At 62.9% G+C, this 11,593-nt stretch overlaps 1 protein-coding gene across 3 annotated transcripts; it reads left to right on the top strand.

Moving 5' to 3' along the window:
• Positions 1–682: 682 nt before the first annotated feature.
• IBA57 (iron-sulfur cluster assembly factor IBA57) lies at positions 683–11,282 on the top strand. 3 transcript variants are annotated; one of them, XM_070571698.1, is made up of 4 exons: positions 692–1,082; positions 9,379–9,722; positions 10,081–10,323; positions 11,213–11,282. In XM_070571698.1, the coding sequence occupies exons 1-4, from the start codon at positions 742–744 to the stop codon at positions 11,230–11,232; spliced, it is 948 nt and encodes a 315-aa protein (XP_070427799.1). In that variant the 5' UTR covers positions 692–741; the 3' UTR covers positions 11,233–11,282. The 3 variants fall into 3 exon arrangements, with proteins under 3 accessions (XP_070427800.1, XP_070427799.1, XP_070427801.1); XM_070571699.1 differs by lacking the exon at positions 11,213–11,282 and having other exon boundaries at positions 683–1,082; positions 10,081–10,625; XM_070571700.1 differs by lacking the exons at positions 692–1,082; positions 11,213–11,282 and adding an exon at positions 8,128–8,431 and having other exon boundaries at positions 10,081–10,625.
• Positions 11,283–11,593: the final 311 nt, after the last annotated feature.

The raw sequence follows: 11,593 nt of genomic DNA, 5'->3' as shown, positions 1-11,593 counted from the left end.
GGAGGGCGGTGTGCTCGGAGAGGAGGTGGGAGCGCGGGGCGCTTTCCCGGGCCTGTTCCTTGCGTCTCTGCACCTGGCTGTTCCGAGTTATATGCTCTCACTAGAAACCGGCGATCTGGCAAGCGAAATGTTTCCTGAGTTCTGTGAGCCGCTCCAGCAAACCTGTCCAACCGGGGAGGGGTCGGGGAGCCTCCGATCTGGAGCCGGTGGTCAGGAGCGCAGGCGACGCCCGGACCTGGGGCTGGCGTCTGCAGCGGGGCGCTCGCGGGACTGAGCCCCGACCCGCGGGGTCCGGCGCTGTGTCCAGGCGAACGGCGGCTGGACGAGTCGCAGGCGGGCCGCTGCGGCCGCAGACGTGCGTGGAGCGCGGACCGCACACGCGCCGGCGTCCAGAGAAACCGAAGCGAGGGGCAGCGGCGCGCACACCCAGCCGGGCGCAGCGCGAGCGCGAACCCGGGGCCGCCGGCGGGGACCCGACGTTCCGGACGGCGCGCGGCGGCAGACGACGCGAACGCGCCGACGCCCGCACAGCGCTGGGAACGCGGCCGCCCGGACGGCACGGCGAGCAGACGCCCGGCAGCGCGCAGAGCCGCGCAGGCGCGCCGAGCGGCAGCGGCGGAGCCGGGCAGGCGGCTGACGGACAGCGCGAGGGCCCGCCCCCGCCGCCAGGGGCCGCTGTGGCGCCCTCCCGCCCCGCCGCCGCACGGGCCGCCCCTTCCCGCCGCCTTACTCGTGCCCAAGATGGCGGCTGCGGCATTGCTCCGCGGCACGGCTCCGGGGCGCGGCGGCCCGGCGTGGCGCTGGCGGCTGCGCGCGGCCCCGGGGCGCCGCCTGGACCACACCTCCGGCCTTCACGGCGGCGACGCCGCGGGCGGCCCGGCTTGGGCCTGCTTCCCGCTGGGCGAGCGCGCCCTGCTGCGCGTGCGCGGGCCGGACTCGGCGCCCTTCCTTCTGGGGCTGCTAACCAATGAGCTGCCGCTTCCGGGTCCCGCGGACGGCGCGGGACCGCCCCCGGCGCGTGCGGGCTACGCCCACTTCCTTAACGTCCAGGGACGCACGCTCTATGACGTCATTCTCTACGGGTGAGGGTGGGCGGCGGGACGGGGTCGCAGGGGGAGGAGGGCACCCGAGGGAGAGTAGGGACACCCGGGGAAGGAGGGCACCCAGTGGAGGGGCGGGCACCCGGGGGGAGGAGGGCACCCGGGGGCGGGCGTCGGGGGACGGGAGGGCAGCCAGGAGAGGGGCACACGGCGGGGGCGGGCACCCGGGGGAAGGGAGGACGCTCGCGGCCGGGGCACCCGCGCCGGGCAGTCCTAGGTGGGCCGGAGGGGTCCCCAGGGATGGGTCCAGGACTCGCAGCCCCGGGCGCACCCTCCTCTCCCGCTCAGCCCTGCCGGTCGCACTCTCCCCGGTGCATGGAAAAGCGGTCCCTGGCACCTGGGGCGCGACTCGGGGAACCGCCTGTGTGTGACCAGCTTGTGCCTTGACCTGCCACGTTCTCCGGTGTGCACCGCATTTCCTACCAAGTCTCCTCGTGCCCGGAGGTGGCGGTGTTGGGTGCTCACGCTACGCTGGCTGTGCTTGGTGGTCGTGGCACCGGCTCCCTCCACGCCCGCAAGCGACTCAGGCCGTTTGTGCCAGGAAGTCACACCCCGGGCTCCTGTGACCTGACCGCTCTCTCCCGCCTGCGTCCGCCTGAGAACCCCGCCGTCCCCCTCTCCTCGCGGGTCCCCCTCCCCTCTCAGGCCCCCCTCCCCTCGCGGGTCCCCTTCTCTCTCAGGTCCCCCTCTCCTCGCAGGTCCCCCTCCCCTCGCGGGTCCCCCTCCCCTCTCAGGCCCCCCTCCCCTCGCGGGTCCCCTTCTCTCTCAGGTCCCCCTTTCCTCGCGGGTCCCCCTCCCCTCTCAGGCCCCCCTCCCCTCGCGGGTCCCCTTCTCTCTCAGGTCCCCCTCTCCTCGCAGGTCCCCCTCCCCTCGCGGGTCCCTCTCCTCTCTCAGGCCCCCCTCCCCTCTCGCGGGTCCCCCTCCCCTCGCGGGTCCCCTTCTCTCTCAGGTCCCCCTCTCCTCGCAGGTCCCCCTCCCCTCGCGGGTCCCTCTCCTCTCTCAGGCCCCCCTCCCCTCTCGCGGGTCCCCCTCCCCTCGCGGGTCCCCTTCTCTCTCAGGTCCCCCTCTCCTCGCAGGTCTCCCTCCCCTCTCGCGGGTCTCCCTCCTCTCGCGCGTCCCCCTCCCCTCGCGGGTCCCCCTCCCGCCGCGCTCCGCCGCGTCTGGCTCAGTTTGCTCCTGTCCTCTGGAGGAGCGCTCTCTGGCGGCCTGTCGGGCGGTGACACACGAGGTGACCCTTTGCCTGCCGGGTCTGCAGATGCTCCGGCCTGCTCGTGTGGTGGGCGCCCATCTCCGGGCAAAGACCGCGGCCGTCCTGCTCCGAGTGTTTGTGTAGGAGCGGGCGCCTCCCTGCCCCCTGCCTTTGCGCGTGCGTTTTCCCGGAGCTTTAGGGGCTCTTGCTCGCGGTGTCCTGCGGCGGCATGATGCTGTGTCGTGTTTGGGTCGTTGCGGTTGTTGCCGCACTCGGCGGCTCTGACTGTGGCGGAGGGTCGGGCAGACTCAGCCCGCTGCCTGCAGAGTCTCGTTGTCCTGGAATGCTGCCGGGGCCGTTTGCGTACTATCTGGGGCCGCCTTGCCGTGATGGCAGAACTGATAGGGACTGTGTGGCCCAAGGCTGAACTGCTGACTGGCCCTCTGCAGAAAACCTTTGTGACCCCTGCTGTGTGTCCGGTTTCGACCTGCCATCATTCTCCTTCTCTTGTCTCTGCTCCTTCTCCCCGTGCTGTAGTGTTGGAACTGTGTTCGCTGAATATCTTGAGTCCGTGTTAGTAATTGCCAGTAGCACCTGTTCTGATCATTACTGGTTTGAATTTATCAGCGTTGCAATCGTGTTGTTTTGATCCCAAAATTTCTTTCCTTGTGTCCACTATTTGCCCTTACATCTTTTTGTTTTTCTAAAGATTTAAAAAATTTTTTTCCTTTTTCTCCTCAGGGCTCCCAGGTACATAGTGTACCCCAGGTACTTTTTAGTTGTGGGTTCTTCCAGTTGTGGCATGTGGGATGCCGCCTCAGCATGGCCTGATGAGCCATGCCATATCCGTGTCCGGGATCTGAACCAGCAAAACCCTGGGCCCTGGGCGGCCGAAGCAGAGGGTGTGAACTTAACCACTGGGCCCAGGGCCGGTCCCCTGCCCTTACGTCTTTGTGCCTTTTTGTTCTTGTTATAATGAATTTATATCCTCATAAGTTGCTGTTAACCTTAAAGATAAAAGAGCCAGTTATTTTATCAGTAAAATGAGTTTATTCGGGAATAGCCAAAGAATTGCAATTCAAGATGTGCATGCTATGGCAGACCAGAGGCAAATCCAACAAACAGGGGCGAGGAACATCATTTTATAGGAGAAAGGAGGAAATTGGGAGGGTGGTTCTGCATGAAAGTCCATTGAGAAGAGCAGTTCAGGGTGATGGTGGTTTCTCATTGGCGGAGTCCCTGGGGTCGTCGACTTCTGTTTGGGACGGAATGCATATTTCTTCCTGTAGTTAAGAATTCTTTCCTGTTGACTCTTGTTGGGGTCTGTAACTGACCTCGAGTGGTACTGCGGGGGAGCTCCCCCTTCTGGCCTCCTGACCCTGTTTTAAATGAGGTTTCCCTTACTAATTTTTACATCACTCTACAGCATAAAGTAATTTCTCTTTGTTTCTTGTTTTTTTTCTCCTCGCACTTTCCCTCTGGTCTGGAGAGTCTTTGCCTGGCTGCTGGCCCAGCAGTTCTTGGCCCCGTGCGTGCTCGTGATGGCCCTTTCCACACATTGCGTGTGCCCTGCTGTGTGCTGGTGAGCAGTTGTTTTTCTCGCCTGGCTCATTCCTGAGAACGGGGAATCACAGTGCCACTCGCTGTTCTTTGCACTGAGAGAATTGGGGGCCACTGAGGGTGAGGTCCCCTGAGCCCAGTCTCCATTCTGATTCCAACTCAAAGTCATTTGTGGGGAGCATTGTCTGGAGGGTGGGGTGTTGGTTCCATCAGAGAGAGATGCCCCAAAGTGAGGCCCTGCTTCTCCGAAGCAGCAAGGAGGGAAGAGGGGAGCACACCCCCTGGATGGCTGCTCCTGGGCCCGGGGGGTTGGTAGGCAGTGTCCAAATCTCTCTCAGTTCTGCTCCGTGGTGTGGGGTGCTGGGGGCTGAGCCCGCTGGCCTTCCACACTGCCCAATGCCCTTGTTTGGTCTGATGCCTCAGTTAGTTCACAGGGGCAATCCTGCCCAGCCTATTTGTTGTTGGCCATTTACTGATATCTGATCTCACAGAGGTCCCTCTCTGGGAGTGGGCGCCTCCCTGGAAACCGGGCTTCCTCCTTTCTCTCTGCTCACTCTTCATGGGGTCTTCTCTGCTGCCTCTCTCTGGAATCTTTCAGTTCACCTCTCACGCTTCTGATTTCCTATTCTCGAGTCATTCCTTCTCAGGGCACCCTCTTGTTTCCTGGATGTAGCACCTTTTCTCAGAGGAAGCTTTAGTTTTTTCTTTTTAAAGTAGACTTTTTGGAGCAGTTTCAGGTGCACAGCATAATTGGGGGAAGGAGCAGAGATTTCTCACGTACACACAGCCGCCCCCTTTATCCACATCCCCACCAGAGAGGTACATTTGTACAGTTGATGAACTGACATGGGACCGTCATTGTCCCAAGTCCATGGTGCACATCAGGGGTCACGCTGGGTGTGGTGCCTTCTGTGGGTTTGAACAAATGCACAGTGACCTGGATCCAGCATCGCAGTATCAGACAGAGTGGTTTCACTGTCCGGAAAGTCCTCTGTGCTCCACCATTCATCCCTCCCTCCCTCAGCCCGTGACATCACTGAAAGGGTCTTGCACGGTCTCCCTGGTTGCTGTTCCCAGAGTGCCACATGCTTGAAATCGTGCAGTGTGGAGCCATTGCAGACGGGCCTCTTTCATGGAGTCCTGTGCACTTCAGCTTCCTCCGTGTCTTTTCATGGGCTCACAGCTCATTTCTGTACAGCGCTGAAGAATCTTCCACTGTTGGGCTGCAGCACAGTTCACTCTCTTATCCATTCGCCCCCTGAAGGACCCTTCGGTGGCTTCCAAGTTTTGGCGGTTATGAATAAAGCTGCTGTAAACATCCGTGTGCAGGTTTTTGTGTGGACGTAAGTTTTCAGCTCCTTTGGGTAAATGCTAAGGGGCATGCTTGCTGGAGTATATGGTAAGAATATGTTTAGTTTTGTAAAAACTGCCGACCTGTCTTCCAAAGTAGTTGCAGCATTTTGTGTTCCAGCAGCAGTGAAGGAGAGTTCCTGTTGCTCTGTGCCCTCACCAGCACTGGCTGGTGTTTTTGGTCATTCTGGTATGTGTGTGGTGGTAGCCTGTCGTTACATTTGCATTTCCCTGCTGACATGTGATGTGGAGCATCTTCTCATATGCTTATTTGCCATCTGTATTTTGTTTGGTGAGATGTCAAGGTCTTGGCTCATTTTTTAACTTTTAAACAATTCAATCTTGTTATCGTTGAGTTGTAAGTGGTCTTTGTCTGTTTTGGATGGTGGTGCTTTGTCCACGTGTCTTTGAGGTCTTTCTCCCCATCTGTGACTTATCTTCTCATCCCCTCTGGCTGTAGTCTTGCGAAGGTCTTCTCTCTCTCTCATCGTATGTGTTGGCCTCATTCTCACCTGCAGACTTTCCTCAATTGCTGGTGCTGAAGGAGATGCTCCTGGTTCTGGTCCTGGCTGTGCTGGCTTTTATGGGATACCTTCAAGGCTGTGTCTGCTGGTCTCTGGGGCCCCTCCTGCTGGGGCTGCCCCCCAGGATGGGATGGTCCTCTGCTCCCTTGTTTCCAGGCGGGGCGTGCTCCCTTGCCTCCACGCCTGGTTCCCCTGGCGCGGACCTCAGCGGTCCCTGGGTGCCCCTGGCAGAGGGAGGGTGGGGAGTGCAGCTGGGTATGCTTCTGCCCAAGACCCACTCAGCCCCCATCTAACCTGAATCTCTCCTGTCCTCCTGCCGTGGCTGCCTGCTTCCCTGGCTGTCTGCTTCCTGCCTCGTGGGGGCGTGTGGGGCGCTGCGTCCTCAGTCCCTGACGGGTGCCCTGCAGGCTGCGTTCCCAGGGAACTTGGAACGTGGCAGTCTGTCACGTCCTCGCACCGTCCTGCAGCAGCCCAGCGCCCCAGGGGAGCTGCTGCTCCTTAGCAGGGTGTGTGGGTCCGTCCCTGTGTGCCTTGTCCGGTGCCCACCAGCCCCTTTGTGCTCTACCCGTGCCTGGCGCCCTGGCACCTGCTGCCTCCTCGAGGGACCCATTTGTTTGTGAAGACCCTGGCCCCAGGCAGAGTGGGGTCTAGAGCTGTGCTCAAGGAGAGGGGGCCCTGTGTTTATGGGGGTGCTGGACACCAGGCGCTCCTGGAGGAAGGTGGTCTGTGCACTCCAGGCAAGGGCTTAGGTGGGCTTGGCCCTCCCTTTGTGGGTTTCACACAGCCTGCCCTGCATGGGAGCAGAGTGAGGGTTGACGCCTGGGATGGCACTGGCACCATGTGTTCATCCAGGTCCTCCCAGCCAGGCCGGCTGGTAAGGCCACAGCTGCCCCTCCACCTCCTTCTTCCTGTGGCTGCTGTTGTGCCCCCAGGAGGGGCCGCTGGGCTTAAGGAGGAAAATGCAGGACACTAAGGTAAATCTCAGACAGACAGTGGCTTTTTAGGGAAGGATGTTCCACACAGTGTTTGGGAAATACTTATACTAAAAACATTATTTGCTGTTTGTCTGAAATTCAGATTTAACTGGGCATCCTCTAGTTTATCTGGCAGCCCTGCGACACCTGGGGACATCTGTGATTGTTGCTCCGGGGCTGGGGCGTGGATGCTCCTGGCATCGAGTGGGCTAGGCCCATCGGTGCTCTTGGCTCCCTTCACCTCCCAGGGCGGCCCCACAGAGAATGCTCCAGCCCAAACGTTGGCTGTGCCAGGCCAGGAAAGCCGCCCTGGCACAAGCTCACCCTGCCTTGCCCTTCTGCCGACCTGCCCTGTTATCAGCTGGGGCAGGGGGAGTGGGGTGCACTGCAGCTTTGTCCCCCGGAGGGGCTGCCTAGCACACAGTCATGGGCACAGGTGGCTCAGAAGGTGCCTGAGCCCAGAATCTGGCCCTGTCCACCTGCCCGCCTCAAGCCCCATGGAACATCTACCCCTTGAGTGAGACAGGTGACAGCCCTGGCCCACTCACCCCTGCACTCTGGTGGCCCCTTTCCCCTTCTTGGGGCCTGTCCCCTGGCTGGGTCACCTCCCTTCCTGGCCAGGGCCCTCTGAGGTTCACTCTCCCCCATGACCTTTCTGCCCCCCCACGCCCGACTCCTCCCTCGCCAGTATTTCTATACTGTCTCTGCTGCCTCTGCCGAAGACCTAAAAAATAAAGATTATAGCTGCATGTGGTTAAAAAAGCCTAGTAACACTAAAAGGTTTTTGATGGAAAATGACTGCTGCTTCCTTTCTCACTGGCATGGACCCACCCTACCCAGAAGCAGCTCCTTTTTTAATTAACATTTTATTTTGAAATAATGATAGATTCACACAGAGCTACAGAAAAAAATGAACAGGGTAGTCCCATGGACCCTTTACCCAGTTGCCCAGGGTTGGACGCGGGCCACCCACGGCGCGGGCTCAGTTTCCTCCAGACTTCCGGTGCTCACGGGTGCCTTGTGCTTGCAGCTCTGTGGCTTAATGATGTGTGTGGGCCTGTGTCACCTCCACAGGACTGAGCTGTCCATCACCACCAGGCCCCTCTGCCCTCCGAGGGCCGCCCGCGCGCCCCACTCCGCCCACAGCGCGCGTTGGCTCCTGTGCGCTCCGTCTCGCGGCGCGTTAGGAAGGCGGCTGCTCCGACGCTGTCCGGGCTCGCGTGGACGCGTCTGCGCGTCCCTGGGTTGGTGCGGGGGGCGCGGACGCTGGCTCGCGTACCGGCCGCGCGGGCAGCTTCATACGGGGCTGCGCGCTTCTCCAGAGCGGCCGCGCGCCCCGGCCCTGCCCGGCCTCCCAGGGCTCCGGCGTCCGTCTCCGTCGCCCCGATGGCGCAGTGGTGTCGCGCAGCGGTTGTAGTTGGCGTTCGCTCCGGACAGTGGCGCGGAACGTGCTTTCATACGCGCGCTCGGCCGCCGCAGCCCCTCGGACCCCTTCCAGCAGTTTCTTCTGGCGTTTGAACCCCTCTCTGTGACGGTGAATTCCACCCCTCAGCCGACTTCATTGGTGACGTGCTGGGAGGGCTGCTCTTCCCACCCTCCTCACACGTCGTTCCCATCCCGAGAAGACCAGGGCTGCTGGCGGTGTGGACCAGTGTATGGACACACAGGAGTGCACTGCAGGATGAGCCACAGACATGGCACAGGAACAAGCCTCCGTAGCTCCTTCCTCTGTGGGTGCGGTGTGGGCACTGGCTGGTGGGCTCCGGGGGTGCAGTGGGGTCACCAGCTAATGCGCTCTGGGGTGAGGCGTGGGCACCAGCTGATGTGCTGTGGGGGTCAGGTGGGGGCATTTGCTCATGGGCTCTGGGGGTGACGGGACACGAGCTGATGGCCTTTCTCTCCTGCCCTGCCCCTGAGGGCCTACCTGCTTGCCTGTCTCAGCTCTCCCCGCTGTGGGTCCTTGCTCAGTCCACATCTACAGCCAGGACCCGGCCATGTACTGGGTCCCAGAAGTCTCCCCTGCCCCCTTCACGTCTAAGGCTGCCCAAGCCTGTCTGTCTCCCTGCTCATCCGTTTGTAAGGGCTCCGCTGTCCATCTGGTCGTCACACCAGGGTCTGGGGTCATTCCAGGGACGTGGGCTGCTCAGAGTGCAGGTTAGGGCGCTTCTGGGGCCCTCATCGGTTCCGGGGCTCGCCTTTCGAAGGGAAAGGGAGGAGGTGGGCGGTGGGCGTGGGCAAAGTGTGGCTCCCTGTGTCCCTCACCTCTGACACCACTGTCCCCCCAGCTCCTCCCCTCAGCACCCCCCCTGAAATCTGTGCGCGCTGCCTTAGGGCCCTTGGCTTCCCGGGTCTTCAGTGTGGCCGTGCGCACCTTGCTACCTCACCTGGAGCGCCGGGCACCACTGTGGGCGCCCCGCCTTTCCCCCCATGCCGGGCCTCGTCCCGTCCCACCCAACGGTCTGCTGTGCGGTCCGCGGGCTCTGGGTGGCGCCCTGGGCGTGCGCGCGGCTCTGCCTGCGCCTCGGCGGCGAGGGTCCGCAGGCCGCCGGGTCCCCAGCGCTCCTGCTGCGCACCGGTGCCCGTGCTCCGGGCGCTGTGCTGCTTGTGGCCGTGGCCCGGCTCAGCGCCCTGGAACCCGTGGCGCCGGGTCCGCACCCACGCGCTCCCGCCTCTCCCTGCAGGCTCCTCGAGCGCACGGACCAGGCGCCCGCCTTCCTCCTGGAGTGTGACCGCGCTGCGCTGGGCGCTCTGCAGAGGCACCTAGCGCTCCACAGGGTCCGGCGGAAGGTCACGGTGGAGCCGCGCCCCGAGCTGCGCGTGTGGGCCGTGCTTCCCGGCTCCCCGGAGGAGGCCTGCGGGGCCGCACCGCTGCAGGAGCCGGCCGGGAGCGTCGCCATCCTCGCTCGCGACCCCCGCACCTCCCGCATGGGTTGGCGGCTCCTGGCCGAGGGCCAGGGCCCGGCCCTGGTGCCCGGAGGCCGGCTGGGGGAGCTCCAGGATTATCACCGGCACCGGTATCAACAAGGTGGGGCGTGGGGCTACCTCGGGGTGCTGGACAGCCCGAGGGACAGAGTGGGAGGCGCAAGCCTCGAGTTGGACCATGGCTGGGAGGCAGAGAGGAGTAGACAGGACCACAGCCCTGGGGAAAGCACGTGGTGGGCCAGGGGCAGAGGGGAGAAGAGAGTAGGGTCATGGAGAGGGGTCACCTCTGCTGCCTACGGCAAGGCCAGCAGAGGTGCTCCCTGGGCCAGAGGGTGGGGGGGCCCCGGAGAATGGAGCTCCTACCAGGGGTGGGAGGGGCAGCACACCCAGCCCCCGAGGTGAGCCCCAGGTTCTGGAGGACACCTCAGCTCTCACTGGGCCTCCCCCTCCTACCCCCACAGGCGTTCCCGAGGGGGTCCATGACCTGCCCCCAGGAGTGGCCCTTCCTCTGGAGTCCAACCTGGCCTTCATGAACGGTGTCAGCTTCACCAAGGGCTGCTACGTGGGCCAGGAGCTGACGGCACGCACCCACCACATGGGGGTCATCCGCAAGCGCCTCTTCCCGGTGCAGTTCTCCGGCCCCCTCCCTGCCAGCGGCATCGCTCCCGGCACCTCCGTGCTCACGGAGTCGGGGCAGGCAGCCGGCAAGTACAGGGCAGGCCAGGGGGACGTGGGGCTGGCCCTTCTGCAGTTGGAGAAGATCAGGGGCCCTCTCCACATCAGAACTGCCGAGAGTGGCCGGGTGGCTCTAACCGCATCAGTGCCGGACTGGTGGCCCACAGCCCCCAAGTAGCCCTGAACGTCCCACCCTTCCACAGGCCCAGAGGGCCTCTGTCCACCTGCCTCGCCCTGCAGGGCGGCCCCATGCAGAGTGACCCTGTTGGACACATGCCCCTTTGGGTGTGGGCCTCCCAGGGCTACATGGGTGGTGGGTGCCTGCTGCGGCCCGAGGTCCCAGCCCACCATGCTTCCTGTGGAGAGGTCGGGTGCTCAGTGTGGGCCCTCCTCTGGCGGCTCTGTGCTGGGGTGGCAGGCCCTCCCGGTTCTGGGGTGGGAGAGCCAGGCTCCGCACCCCAACTTCTACCAGACCCTGGATAATGTTCCATGCTGTGTCCGTCTGGATGCTGTTTGTCTGTCAGCTGAGGACAGGACTCTCCAGGGCCCTGCCCCGGACCGCCCACAGCCCCTCGGCCTGCTCCAAGTCTGAGGGTGGCGGGCAGGGTAGGGGGCTCTGGGATTGTCTTATTGCGCTGGTTGCGGGGCATGTCTCCAGTGGGAACTGTGTGGGGCTGGGTGGGAGTCAGCATCTCTGTGTGGAGGGAGGGGCGCACTGCTCCTGTGGCCCAAGTCTTGTGGGGCACTCTGCATCACAGTGCTGGCTGTGGGAGCCCTGAGACTGTAAAGTGCCAGGCGCCACGTTTCAGAACTTTACCCATGGGGTTCAGCAGCCCCCTTCTCCTCCTAGAGCCCCCGTGAACATAGGGACGCCTTGCTTCCTCCTTTCACCCGCTGCTTTTTGTCATCCTGCTGCAGTGTGGACCTCGTGCTTGTAGGGTGTCCTCCGGATGCCCCTAGCGAGTATTAAAGTGTGACCCCAAGCGGCCCCCGTGGACTCTGGCTTCATTCTGGGTGGAAGGAACTGGACGTGGCTCTGAGTAAACCAGGTATATTGAGAAGCTCTGCCTTGAACACTGAGGACAGAGATGAAATATAAGCGGAGTTTCTTAGGTTTGCGGGCTGGCAGGAGGAAAGAGGCCTCAGAGGCCGGGACAGTGAGTGAGTGTTGAGTCTGGAGGAGACTGGGGCCCTGGGGACCCTTAGCCCTGGTGTGGGGCCCAGGGCCAGAGGCAGCCAGGCCGTGGGAGCGGGCCCAGAGCTGGGAGGGAAAGGCCGAGCTGGAAGGAGCCGTCCTGG

The sequence above is a fragment of the Equus przewalskii genome, chromosome 13 (genome assembly GCF_037783145.1).
Source record: "Equus przewalskii isolate Varuska chromosome 13, EquPr2, whole genome shotgun sequence".
Taxonomy (NCBI): Eukaryota; Metazoa; Chordata; class Mammalia; order Perissodactyla; family Equidae; genus Equus; species Equus przewalskii.
The sequence above is the reverse complement of the archived record's forward strand: the minus strand, read 5'-3'. Positions and strand labels throughout refer to the sequence as shown.

Bases quoted from the DNA above. Each gene is read 5' to 3' on its own strand.
- IBA57 (XM_070571699.1), top strand. From the start codon at position 742: ATGGCGGCTGCGGCATTGCTCCGCGGCACGGCTCCGGGGCGCGGCGGC. The intron at 1,083-9,378 runs GTGAGGGTGGGC...CTCTCCCTGCAG, and splicing joins TATGACGTCATTCTCTACGG to GCTCCTCGAGCGCACGGACC. The intron at 9,723-10,080 runs GTGGGGCGTGGG...CTACCCCCACAG, and splicing joins CCGGCACCGGTATCAACAAG to GCGTTCCCGAGGGGGTCCAT.